Below are 11,944 nucleotides of genomic sequence, written 5' to 3'. Positions count from 1 at the left end.
GTTGCTGTTGCTGCTGCTGCTGCTGTTGTTGATGGCCTGGCGGTCCAATGGGTCCTTGCGAAGGAGGGAATTGTCCGGGACCCTGGGGAAATCCGTGTCCAGGGGGTGGATACCATCCCGGGGGCGCACCATAAGGAGGGAAGCCTGGGCCTGGAGGATAGCCAGGGGGACCAAAGCGCTGTCCGTAAGGTGGATAATATCCCTGAAACGAAGGAGGCTGTTGCGGATAGCCAGGTGGTGGCGGTGGACGCGAGACCTGAGATTGCTGCTGCGGAGGTTGCGAAGGCTGAGGAGCCTGAGGAGGACCGGGGCGTGACATACTCTATTCACGTGGCGGTTAGTAACCATCTCTTTTTGAGTAGATCATCAGAAGCTGTGGTAGTCCATTCGTCACATCAGAAGGAAGGCAACGGAGATATCCACATAAAATTTTTGCGCTTTCAGAACAGGTCTGTGAATTTACATCCGTAATATTTCATCCTGTGGACAAGCTGCTCGACCCGGCAAGGAGACCGAAACCGAGGGAGTTCGCAGCAGAGCAGGAGATTTGAGACTTACCCCAAGAATGGCAGGGTCATTTGGCACCTGGGGAGGCTCTGGCTTCACATCTTCCTTTTTCTCTTCAGCAATACTGATGTCCTTCACATCACTGCCACGGAACACGATGTATTCGTAGACGCTGGCGGATGGGGCGATTTCCTCGGCAGGATTGCCCCGTCTCCCTTCGGTACCGTAAGACACGACATTTTCGAGGGCGATAGTCGAGGCTTCAGGGTTGATTTCATGTAACGTTCCAACGTAGCTGGGCCAAGCATTAGTTGCATGTCTAGGGACCCCTTCCATGGGCTGAGACAGCGTACCGGATATCGCTCTTCGAGATCAGGTTGAACCGTTGACTGCCAACTGTTAATTCCGTCCAGTAGCATCAAGCACAACGAATCTGAGAGACAGACCCTATAAGATGGTTCATATCCATGATGGCGGGTTGCGCGCTCTCGCGCCACGGAAAAGAATGGGAAGAAGGTAGCGAATGGATTTCGTAGCAAAGAGGTTGAGGGAGTTGATGTGCGCAGAGGTGGCAGAGCTAAAGCTGTTGGTGGAGGAAAATCATGGACCTGGCGCTACGGTGGCCCGGAGGCACCTAGTGAGCAAGTCCGGCAGCCCAGCCAAGCAAGGCTCTCGCATCCCGCCCTACCGCTTTTGATCACCTTTTGCTGTGGCAGTGAAGTATATGTGATATTTATATTTACACAACCCCCAAATTCCACCATGAATCGTTCTTCGCACCGTGAAGATTTCTTCCAGACTACGTTCGTGAATACTAACTGTGGATTTTCCTAGTTCTGCGTCCTGCTAACGTCCACTCAGGGCCTCTTTGGAAGAAAGTAATCGCAAAGCGGCCAAATCTCGAAACCAAAATGGAAACCCCATAAAACTCCCGAGCAAGATCCTCGCCATAATCGCAGACCCCTTGCACGACGGGTCTGTCTATGTCGCTGAGAGCGCAGGTACTGCGAGGAGGGTTGTGCTTGAAGTAGGTGCGCAACCTCGGGACTCGCTCTGCAAGTGTAGCCAGACTAAGTCAAGTGTGACCACTCTATTCAGACAGGTGAAACAGCCGCTCTCTTCAAGGGGCCAACTGCTCCCTTGACAAGCCTCTCTCTTAGCCCAGATGGCAAGTTGCTGTTTGCTGGCTGCTGGGACAAAACGGTGTGGAGTTGGGATGTCCACTCCAAGCAGCCAAAGCGAAAATATGAGGGCCACTCTGATTTTGTCAAGTCTGTGACTTGCGCCAGAGTCAAGGGCCAAGATGTCCTGATCTCTGGTGGAGCAGATGCCAAAATTATAGTATTCAGCATCGACAGCGGGGAGCGGCTCTATGTCCTGAAAGGACACTTGAGAGGAATCCAGGATCTCAGGATCGATCCCTTCTCCGTGGAGCAAGATTCTTCCGGGATTGTTTTGTTCTCTGCTTCAAGTGATCGGGAGATTCGCCATTCCAGCATTCCACCTGACACCAACGATCTCAGCAGCTCTAATCCCCTGATCGTGCATGAAACCAGTGTTTACAGATTATTCTTCGATGCTGATGGCGATCTGTGGACTGCCTCCGCTGATAAGACTGTGAAATGCCTGGCCCGGGAGAATGACTGGACACCTAATTTGGTTCTCGAGCATCCCGATTTTGTTCGAGATGTTGCAGTGTATGAACAAGGCGGCTGGGTTGTGACGGCCTGCAGAGACGAGGAGGTTCGAGTGTGGAACAGGGCGGTATGTTTCCCAATTCCACTTGATGTGACTGTTCTGACTCTATTAGACTGGTGAGCTTTTCCATACATTCTCCGGTCATTTTGAAGAGGTCACTGGTATCTTGCTCGTCGGTAGTACAGTTGTCAGCATCAGTATCGACGCTACAATCCGACAGTGGTCTCTCAGGCCTGCTGACCTCCAGCGTGCTCGGGAAGAAGCTCAGAACAAAAAGAATGAGGAGGAACAGCCAAAACAAGAGTCCATGCTCACTGAAGAAGAAGAACGAGAGCTTGCAGAGCTTATGGAAGATGACGAATGAATCAGTATATGGGACTGTCTCCATGTGAGAGAGCTGATGATGTCCATGAACTTATGTGGTCTTTGCATAGCGCCTTTTCGCATTGTATCTGGATAATTCATAAATAACTTTTAACTATGCATTCATATCCAGTTCCGTTTATAATATCCCTTGCTGAGGAAGCCTGCATGCCTACGTAGGTGATTGATGACCCTGTTTGAAGCCGATCGACAGCCTGCTTATCTAAGAGTCACGTGGCGGGGCTTGATGTGCCCATGACGCATTTCCGCATCCAGACGATTAATTAATCGGCGGCGGGACTCGGAGCGGGTCTCGAGAATGCCGGCAGCTGGTAACTACATAATGCGAGGTACATGGGTAACCATCCCCAGCCCAACGCACATTGCGGACTCATCTCGGATCTTTCTTATGAGGGGTCGCCTTGGGGCTCTGGACGTGCTATCTGGTCAAATTGCTAAGCTTGCGTATCGTCCTTTACGTCCTCGTCGCGGGCAGCTGCTGAGATTGCCCCTCCATAACCACTCTTCCCTACCACTATTCTCATCGACGTCGGAGGACGTACCGTATCCTCTCAATTTTAGGAGTCATAGAACTCTCTGGACGCGTGCTTCTCTGAATATGGCCAGTATATCCGATATCCACTCTGATGAGATTGGGTCTGGGACCGACTCAAAGCCTAATCTCGTTAACCGGCTCCATGAAAGCCGATCGCCATACGTAAGTCGAGAGAGTGTGTTTGGACTGGCGGTGCCAGGATGATAACAAGATGATAGGTTAGGGGACACATGCACAATCCGGTCGCATGGCAGCTCTGGGATTCTGAAGCAATTGACCTGGCAAAGAGATATAACCGACTTATCTTTCTCAGCATTGGCTACTCTGCGTGTCACTGTCTGTGCTCCTCTTCATGTATCCCCGATGAAGACGCAATGTTCTGACCTTGAAATTAGGGTGCCATGTGATGGAGAAGGAGTCCTTTATGTCCCCAGAGGTCGCTGCGATACTCAACGAGTCATTTATTCCAATCAAGGTTGACAGGGAAGAGAGGCCTGACATTGACGATGTATACATGAATTACGTCCAAGCCACTACAGGATCTGGGGGTTGGCCGCTGAATGTGTTCCTGACCCCAAACCTAGAGCCTGTCTTTGGTGGCACGTACTGGCCGGGTCCGAATTCCAGCTCGCATCGTCGCCTGGGGGCTGACGGTCCTATTGGGTTCCTCGACATCCTGGAGAAGCTGAGAGACGTCTGGCGAACGCAACAGGCAAGATGCCTGGACAGTGCCAAGGAGATCACGAAGCAACTCAGAGAGTTTGCGGAGGAAGGGACGCACGCCCAACAGGGGGAACGAGAGGTTGACGAAGACCTGGAAGTTGAGCTTCTGGAGGAAGCTTATAAGCATTTTGTCTCCCGATACGATACGGTTAATGGGGGATTCGGGCGCGCTCCAAAGTTCCCTACGCCTGCGAATCTCAGTTTTCTGCTTCGCCTGGGCATGTACCCCAGTGCCGTGTCGGATATTGTCGGGCAGGACGAGTGTGCGAAGGCAACGGCAATGGCAGTCAATACTCTCATTAAGATTGCTCGTGGAGGAATTCGTGATCATATCGGAAACGGCTTCGCAAGATATAGTGTCACAGCTGACTGGGGTCTGCCTCACTTTGAGAAGATGCTCTATGACCAGGCACAGCTTTTGGACGTCTATGTGGACGCGTTTCGGTTAACACACGAGCCCGAGCTTTTGGGAGCCGTGTACGATATTGTTAATTATCTGACTAGCTCACCGATTCAGTCTCCGACAGGTGGCTTCCATTCTTCTGAGGATGCCGACAGTCTGCCCACTCCGAATGACACTGAGAAGCGTGAAGGTGCGTTCTATGTATGGACCATGAAGGAGTTCCAGCAGGTACTTGGACAGCGCGACGCAGGGGTTTGCGCTCGCCACTGGGGTGTACTGCCGGACGGCAACGTCGCTCCGGAGAACGACCCTCACGACGAGTTCATGAATCAGAATGCCCTCTCTATCAAGGTTACACCGAGTAAACTTGCCAAAGAATTTGGACTGAGCGAAGAGGAAGTGATCAAGATCATCAAGAACGGAAAACAAAAGCTGCGAGAATACCGCGATAGGACCCGGGTGCGGCCAGATCTGGATGACAAGATCATCGTGGCATGGAACGGCCTGGCGATCGGTGCTCTTGCGAAAAGCAGCATTTTGCTAGAGGACATTGACGAGGCCAAGGCTGCACAGTGCAGGGAGGCTGCGGCAAAAGCGGTCGATTTCATCAAGAAAAACCTCTTTGAGCCGTCGACCGGTCAGCTTTGGCGCATCTATCGTGACGGCAGCCGCGGAAACACTCCTGGATTTGCCGATGATTATGCGTATCTGACGAGCGGGCTCCTCAACCTTTACGAGGCTACATTTGACGATAGCTATTTGCAGTTTGCAGAACAGCTTCAACGTAAGGTCCCTTTTCTTCTCTTTTTCTACTATTCCTATCTTCTACATCGTCAACTATTTAACATCTCTCTTGTTTTCGACGCTTTCAAAGATGCTGACATTAGATTCTTCCAGAACATCTCAACACCCACTTCATTGCCCCTGGACGGAATTCGACCACGACTGCCGGCTACTATACCACATCGTCGACTCCAATCGATGGTGTACCGGGACCCCTGTTGCGCTTGAAAGGAGGAACAGACTCCGCCACGCCGTCCGTGAATGGGACGATTGCGCGCAACCTCTTGCGTCTAGCGGCGCTCCTGGAGGATGACAAGTACCGGACGCTTGCGCGACAGACCTGCAACGCCTTTTCCGTCGAAATCATGCAGCATCCCTTCCTGTTCGTGGGGCTCTTGGACGCCATTGTCGGGCTCGAGATTGGTATCCGGAACATCACGGGCGTGCTCTGCACGAGTGACACGTCTGAGTCGACAGTGCCACTCGCGGAGGGAGTGGTTGGCAAGGCGGATGAGAAACTCTCTGGGAAGGACCTTGTCATCAAGAAGGTTCGGGCTGAAGCGGGTCTCGCAGCCTCCACTTCGACCGCGACAGTGGCGCTGGTCGATGTGCGGCCATCAACGTCGGGCGCAGACGTCCAGAACAAGTCAGAATGGCTGAAGTCCCGAAATCCACTCTTCAAAGACCTCAAGCCGGGAACACCGCCGAAGAATTTCCTGCTCATTTGCGAGGTGGGAAGTTGCCGGACGGTGGACCTGTAGAATCTCTTTCTCTATCGGCAAGGACAGTGGGATTTCAAATTATGAATGTACTGTACGTTCTGTTCTGTTATGAGAAACAGGGTCTCCTTTTTACTATTTGATCGTGATCATTTCTTTCTACCCTTTCTCATGTTCATTTTATTTATTTATTAGCCCTAGAGTATCTCTCAGGGACGAGAAAAATTGTGACCGGATCCGGATTAGATGATTGGAATAACCATTTCGAGGTGAAGTGTGTTGGTTGTATTTTACTCTGTTGTGTATATTCTGCCTTTCTTCTTCTTCTTCTTCTTCTTCTTCTTTTTGGACCCTTTGGAAGAGGTTAAAGAGTATCTGGCGAATGAGATGTCTAAATCAAAACGAGTCGTTTGTATTTACAGAATGGTGATCTACAATACAATATGGTCCTGAATACTCTGCAGGGTCTGTACGGTGAAATAAAGTACAGTACGAATTAGTTATCCTGTAACAGATGAACTGAAGCAGAAAGAATGAATCTGTAAGCTATACGTAATATATTTATAATATCTGAAATAAAAAGGGCTTATTGAAGAGCATAATATAGTCATAGAATATAAGTACTTAGGGCTGCTGCCCTAAGCAGTCCTGGCGCCTTCGGAATGAATAACGAATGCAGCGCGCGGAGTAGATTCACTCCGAAAGCACCCCGCTGACGTGCTTCGGCATAAACAATGGAGGACACTGTTTCATTCCGACGTTGACTATGTGTTACTTCTGTCTACGCTGTGAGTCGAACATCTTTGCTTATCCGATCGGGCTGGTTGATTTTGGGGCCCAGCAGTGAGCGTTTGTTTGCTCTCGCGCATTTATCTCCGGATGCCTTTGCAAGTGTCATCATATAGTATCATGTGAGAGGACTGCCAAGTCGTCCAGCATGTTGCGCCGAAATGGCAGACCAACCTTCTGCGAACCATGTCGCCTTTCCAAGGTCCGGTGTGATCACACCACGCCGAGGTGCAGGAGATGTGAGGCTCGAGGCGCGGGCAGCAAGGTACGCATTCCGAAGAGAGACATCCAGCCCTGACCTCGTCGCCAGTGCTTTTACCACCCTGCTCCCTTGACGCGACCCAAGAGAAACAAGCAGTCTTCGAGGCCAGCCAGACCGCAAAGCGCAAACGAGGAATTCCGGCAGCCGGAGCGTCATCTTCTCTCTTCGGACTCGCCTGAGGAACTCCGCGACGATGGCGGTCCGATGGCGCAGACTCCGTTCCTCGGGTCGACGAGTTACCTGTCCGTCTTCTATGACGCCCATCCGGCACTGTCGCGAGCCGGGAGCCTGTCGCTCGCAGCGGAATTCGAGCGCTGGAGGACCGACCGCGCGTATGTGGTGCGACGCCTGACCAAGCTTATCTCGGCGATGGCGTTCTACGAAGACGTGATCCGTGGCTATTATGACCGAGGCCAGTTTACAGTCATCCCGGCTCCGTTGGTCCTGGATTCTCTGCATCATGCGCGGTCTTACCTGGAAGGATCCCCGGGCAAGAACATGCTCGCGCAGGAGGAATTGTACGCCAAGATCAGCGAGAACACCGCCAAATCCCTTCGTGTGCGTCCCACCATGAGGGCCGATGAATTCTACTCGCTTTTTACTGGAGAAAATCTTCGATGGGAGTTCATTGGTTTTATCTTCGCGCTGGCCGGGATTGGGTTCTGATCCAGTATTCTCGCAATATGGTGCTTCACCTGAGTAACGGGGAGCATTTGAATGTCGAGACGTTCTTGACGGAGATGGTGTTGGCTGGCTACGCATGTATCGAGATCTACAAGCCGCATGGAAATCCCAATGACCTCATGATCTGGCTGCGGTACACCCACATGCTTCTTGGGACCGAAGTTCTGGGAGAGGCCAGTATGCCTCCCATGTTAGCCGCTGCTTCATGAAAGTCTGGCTGACGAGAAAAAAAAACCAGGACATCTGATCTACGGACTGTTTGGGGATTTGATATCGGACATGTTCGCCATGGGACTGCATTGACAACATGTCTCGGGGCACGGGATTCCTTTTAATCTCTTGGAAACCCGGAAAAGACTGTTGGCCGTCACCCATCGGACTGATAAGAACTTGGCCACTCTCCTTGGAAGACCGCCGAGGCTGCCTCACGATTACTGCGACGCGACGCCTCCCCTCGATCTGGACGATGACCATCTCTTCCTCGAAGAACCGCAATTACAGGCCGTCCTGCTCAAGCTGGACAAGGAGGGATGGAATATCGACAGCATCGTGAATCGAAAGTTCCGTCCCGCGTCTGTGATCCGACTGCGATATATGCTCTCCGCTCTAAGAGAGAAGGTGCTCCAGCTATCGCTCGGACAGAGGATGGAAGACTTTGCTGATCATCTGGCGTAGACCTCCCTTCCTTTATTCTTATATTGTATGTATGTACATAGAGTTCAATCTGACACTGGTCTAGTCAGATGCAGCAAGACTGCCAGCAGACATGGGATCGGGTTCCGCCGCATTTCCGGTACCATTCCAGCTGCTGGGAGATGCTGGACCCGGTCGCCTCTCTGGTCAATACGATCATCTACCTCGAGTACCTGCTGAACGTCTTCCAGATCCAGCGCATCCAATGCCAGGAAAACCCGGCGGGGATCAAGGATTTGCTCGACACGGCGATGCAGGTGATTGTGGTAGTCATGGACCTGATGAGACAGCAACATCGGGAAAAAGAGATCCGGAAACACCTGGCATGGATTGTAAGTGGCAGAGGAATATCTATTAGGATACCCTCTGTTACCATACTGACACTAGGCCAAATATTTTCCAGTTTCTCGTCTACGGCCTTCCTACCGCCGGCGTCTTGGTGACGGAGCTGCACCGACACACGCTGAGTAGTCTACCATTGCCGTCTTCGACTCCGCGGGTAGCCATCATCCGACACCTGAGCGTGCTCATCTCGTGGTTCGACAGCGGCGCCCTCGAGGTCTCTACGACAGCAACGCACCGGGCCTGCGTCGAGATCAACAAGGTTATTGGACGCCTTCTGGACGAGGTGCTCAACCACCAGGCCTGCATTCCGCCTCATAACCGTCATCATCGTCATCATCATCATCATCATCATCATCATCATCATCATCATCATCATCATCATCATCATCATCATCATCATCATCATTACCTTGAGGATGGCTTACCTTCTGGCTTGGGAGGTCATGCTGAAGGGTCGAGCGCGCAGGCAACAACAACAGCCCCGCCAGTCGACCTCGACCACGACCAGAACGATGCCAATCTGGGCGACCAAAGTCCAAGTCCAAGCCCAAGTCCCTTCTTGATGACGGGCGAAGCGTTCCTGAGCTGGCTGGACGAGCGTGACCTGGATTCGACGATCCCGCAGCTATGGTTCTGAGGATCTCTCCGGAGGATAGATGGCCATGAAGTGTTCTACAGGAGGGTTGAACGATGGATTGGATGTGGAATATGAGCCTTGTAAAAAATAAAATAGAAAAAAAAAGTAACAACAGATGACTGAAAGAAACTGAGTTCATTCATCCATGTTACTGTGGACCTCTCAGTTAGAAAAAATCGGGGCCTGGCCTACCTAACTATGCTGGAAGGTACTGCTTTTTGCCTTGAGGATATAGATGAGTTGGGTTAGCTTCTAACTATATTATTATAATACATATGTGCCTGACATGTCCAGTAATATGACTATAACAATGCCATTCTTTTCTTCCGATATAGTCCTGATTTGGCGCAGCAACCAGTCTAATGCTGTAGTGACTATTTTACCCTGCCACATCTTGTAGGCAGTACTGTGCTATAACTGCCTCTATGATCTTTCCAAGGGTGTTTGGGAGTGCAATAGGGTGCTTGTGCCATAGCTTGGGGTTTGTATAATAATCCTCTTTTTTTTTTCCCTGGTTTATGCAATACAATTAATTGCAAGGCGAAGTATCGCCAGTGCCTATATGCCTGGGTAATAGGCCTCTTATAATAAGGTTTAGTATCGTATAGTATGAACAAACTACTACTCTAGAGTACTCCATATAAGAAGTAATACCACCTAAATATTTAGGGTTCCAGAGCACTTCCTAGGTATACTAGTTGATTGCTAACTTTTAGAGAGAAAAAGAAGAAAGAAAGAAAAGAAAGAAAAAAAAGTAGAATTAGGTAGAGAGAGATAGAGAGGTGGCCAAGATAATTGACGTAGTAAGTCTCCTTGTAACTCTGGCCTTGGCAATTCAGTGGCAGCAGTCGATACTGTCTGAGAGTCTCTCGCGTGGTAATTGGATCAATCATTCATTTCGTGTTTCCACCGCCCATCCTCAGTGTTGTAATCTTCAGCATCAGGCCAGCTGTCGCTGCTATCGGAATCAGACTGATCAGGGAGCGCGTACATGGGATTCATGGATCGCTGTAGCTGCGCCATGACCTCTCTTTCCGTGAGGTCGTAGCCCTCAAAATCTACATGTCTCGACAACAGTAAACACTCTGCCGGGCGGATATTATACCGATTGTGGTCCACCTGGGCGCGATCGGTGACCAGGAGCTTGAAGATGGAGTTCAGGTCCAGGTCCCGTGTGAGCTGAACTAAGGTATGCATAACGGTCGATACCTGGTGCTGATAGGGACGTTTCTCGAGGAAAGACAAACCATCTATGGAACAGAAAAGCATCGTGTCAGGCGGGAGTTGGTAAACGAGCTCGCGAAATAGGTTACATAGCATTTGAAGGTCGCCTTCTTCGATAGCTTTGCGTTGACGCGGCGGATTCAGAATCGAGAGATCAAAATCGTAACCAGATGTGCAGATTAGTTGCTTTATGAGGCACCTGAGCAGACGGACGGGCCCGTACAAGGAGTCGTCCGGAGCAGCATGCTGGCCGCAGAAGAATTGCATCGAGATTACACCGTAGTCTTCTCGAAGACTTCGGCTGAGAGACGCACACAGGGCCGACATGGTGGTGATCCGTCCGTATTCGGTGGAAAAAATGTTATCCTGAACGAGGAGTACCTCAGACGGCCTTGTTGACAGCCACTTCTGAAACTTCGGGTCCCTCTTTCCTGCCATGTTGCCGTGACTTAGGAGTCCCGTTTCGCTCTCTCCTGACTCCCTGTCACTGAAACCGAGAAGAAGAATTAATTCTGTTCCATTAATGGCGGCTCTGGGACCATTTGACGTTGCTTCACGTAATGTCCGCATAATCTCCTCTTGCGATGGCCTCCCTATATTGTTGTCAACGCTTTTCACCGCTAAGGGGACTCGAGAGTCCGGAACACGAACAGGGAACAGATCGTAAGAGATCGGCCATAAAACTCCTCACTAAATAGTACATGTTCTTCTGACCGTCTTCAATCTTTGATAGAGTAAGGTCTTTCTGCGATAATCTCGCACCAAGTCTTCTCACGCCCGCGTCCGTCCTGGCGATGAACCTGTTCCTGAGGATCTTAATGCGCGCCAAAACCCGTTTATTATAGGTATCGATATCATGGATAAGCTTGACGAGATGACGCTCAAATTCTGGTCCTTTGAGAAGAACATTGCCGATTTTCCCTGTAGACCCGCCAGGTTAAGATGGTACAGGGTCCTTAAGAGGAGCGAGCGTACCTAACGCGGAGTCGTTGACAAGATACGCGACCAGGCCGTCCACGGCACATAGAATGGAAATGTAAAGGTCGATTGTCTTATCCTGGAGCGGCTTATCCGTTACGGTCTCGCGCGCGTGTTCGACGAAATCCACCGTCTGTGGGACGCTGTTGAGAGAGTGTAGAATCTGCTCCCTGGTCTCTTGCAGCATTGACGCAGTCTTTGGATCATGATGAGCAAGGGCGATGTGCTACGAGGAGATAGAATGACTCCTTGCCTTGACTAAGAACGTCAAAACCCCAGTCACAGCCCCAGTATACTCACTCTCCGGAATGAGCACCGCCAAGTGTTCTATAGCGGAAGAATGTTCTCCAACCGATCTCCCAAGGCCACGGAATACACCTCTCATGCCCTTTGCTTTATCATTGTATTTCCTAACGGCTCTCTTTGCGATTCCGTTGACATCGTCCCAACAATGCAGAGAGGGTACGGTACGGTACCCTTTTTTTTCTTGTATCGAATAAAAATAAGAACCATTAGACCAAGAAGTAAGGTTTTGTTAGGATTATAATTGTTATCAAGTTATTGTTTTTTTTAGGGTTTA

At 50.6% G+C, this 11,944-nt stretch overlaps 6 protein-coding genes across 6 annotated transcripts; 4 read left to right on the top strand and 2 right to left on the bottom strand.

Moving 5' to 3' along the window:
* On the bottom strand, positions 1–976 carry T310_7125 (G2/M phase checkpoint control protein Sum2; the record flags this gene model as incomplete). The annotated part of the gene is made up of 3 exons (XM_013470088.1): positions 1–322; positions 559–802; positions 954–976. Coding segments are annotated over 3 exons (589 nt in total), but the record flags the coding sequence as incomplete, so codon positions are not given.
* Positions 977–1,269: 293 nt separating this feature from the next.
* T310_7124 (WD repeat protein) lies at positions 1,270–2,569 on the top strand (the record flags this gene model as incomplete). The annotated part of the gene is made up of 4 exons (XM_013470087.1): positions 1,270–1,310; positions 1,369–1,534; positions 1,606–2,271; positions 2,318–2,569. The coding sequence occupies 4 exons, from the start codon at positions 1,270–1,272 to the stop codon at positions 2,567–2,569; spliced, it is 1,125 nt and encodes a 374-aa protein (XP_013325541.1).
* Positions 2,570–3,187: 618 nt separating this feature from the next.
* On the top strand, positions 3,188–5,794 carry T310_7123 (DUF255 domain protein; the record flags this gene model as incomplete). Its single annotated transcript, XM_013470086.1, has 4 exons — positions 3,188–3,286; positions 3,343–3,460; positions 3,520–5,034; positions 5,148–5,794. The coding sequence occupies 4 exons, from the start codon at positions 3,188–3,190 to the stop codon at positions 5,792–5,794; spliced, it is 2,379 nt and encodes a 792-aa protein (XP_013325540.1).
* Positions 5,795–6,689: 895 nt separating this feature from the next.
* T310_7122 (uncharacterized protein) lies at positions 6,690–7,469 on the top strand (the record flags this gene model as incomplete). The annotated part of the gene is made up of 2 exons (XM_013470085.1): positions 6,690–6,806; positions 6,852–7,469. The coding sequence occupies 2 exons, from the start codon at positions 6,690–6,692 to the stop codon at positions 7,467–7,469; spliced, it is 735 nt and encodes a 244-aa protein (XP_013325539.1).
* A 784-nt stretch (positions 7,470–8,253) lies between these two features.
* On the top strand, positions 8,254–8,651 carry T310_7121 (uncharacterized protein; the record flags this gene model as incomplete). Its single annotated transcript, XM_013470084.1, has 2 exons — positions 8,254–8,512; positions 8,584–8,651. 2 exons carry the CDS (start codon positions 8,254–8,256, stop codon positions 8,649–8,651), a joined length of 327 nt encoding a protein of 108 aa, XP_013325538.1.
* Positions 8,652–10,047: 1,396 nt separating this feature from the next.
* On the bottom strand, positions 10,048–11,551 carry T310_7120 (Uncharacterized protein; the record flags this gene model as incomplete). The annotated part of the gene is made up of 3 exons (XM_013470083.1): positions 10,048–10,979; positions 11,038–11,307; positions 11,362–11,551. The coding sequence occupies 3 exons, from the start codon at positions 11,549–11,551 to the stop codon at positions 10,048–10,050; spliced, it is 1,392 nt and encodes a 463-aa protein (XP_013325537.1).
* Between the last annotated feature and the right edge of the window lie 393 nt (positions 11,552–11,944).

Source organism: Rasamsonia emersonii, assembly GCF_000968595.1.
Source record: "Rasamsonia emersonii CBS 393.64 chromosome Unknown ctg1118621760503, whole genome shotgun sequence".
Lineage (NCBI taxonomy): Eukaryota > Fungi > Ascomycota > Eurotiomycetes > Eurotiales > Trichocomaceae > Rasamsonia > Rasamsonia emersonii.
The sequence above is the reverse complement of the archived record's forward strand: the minus strand, read 5'-3'. Positions and strand labels throughout refer to the sequence as shown.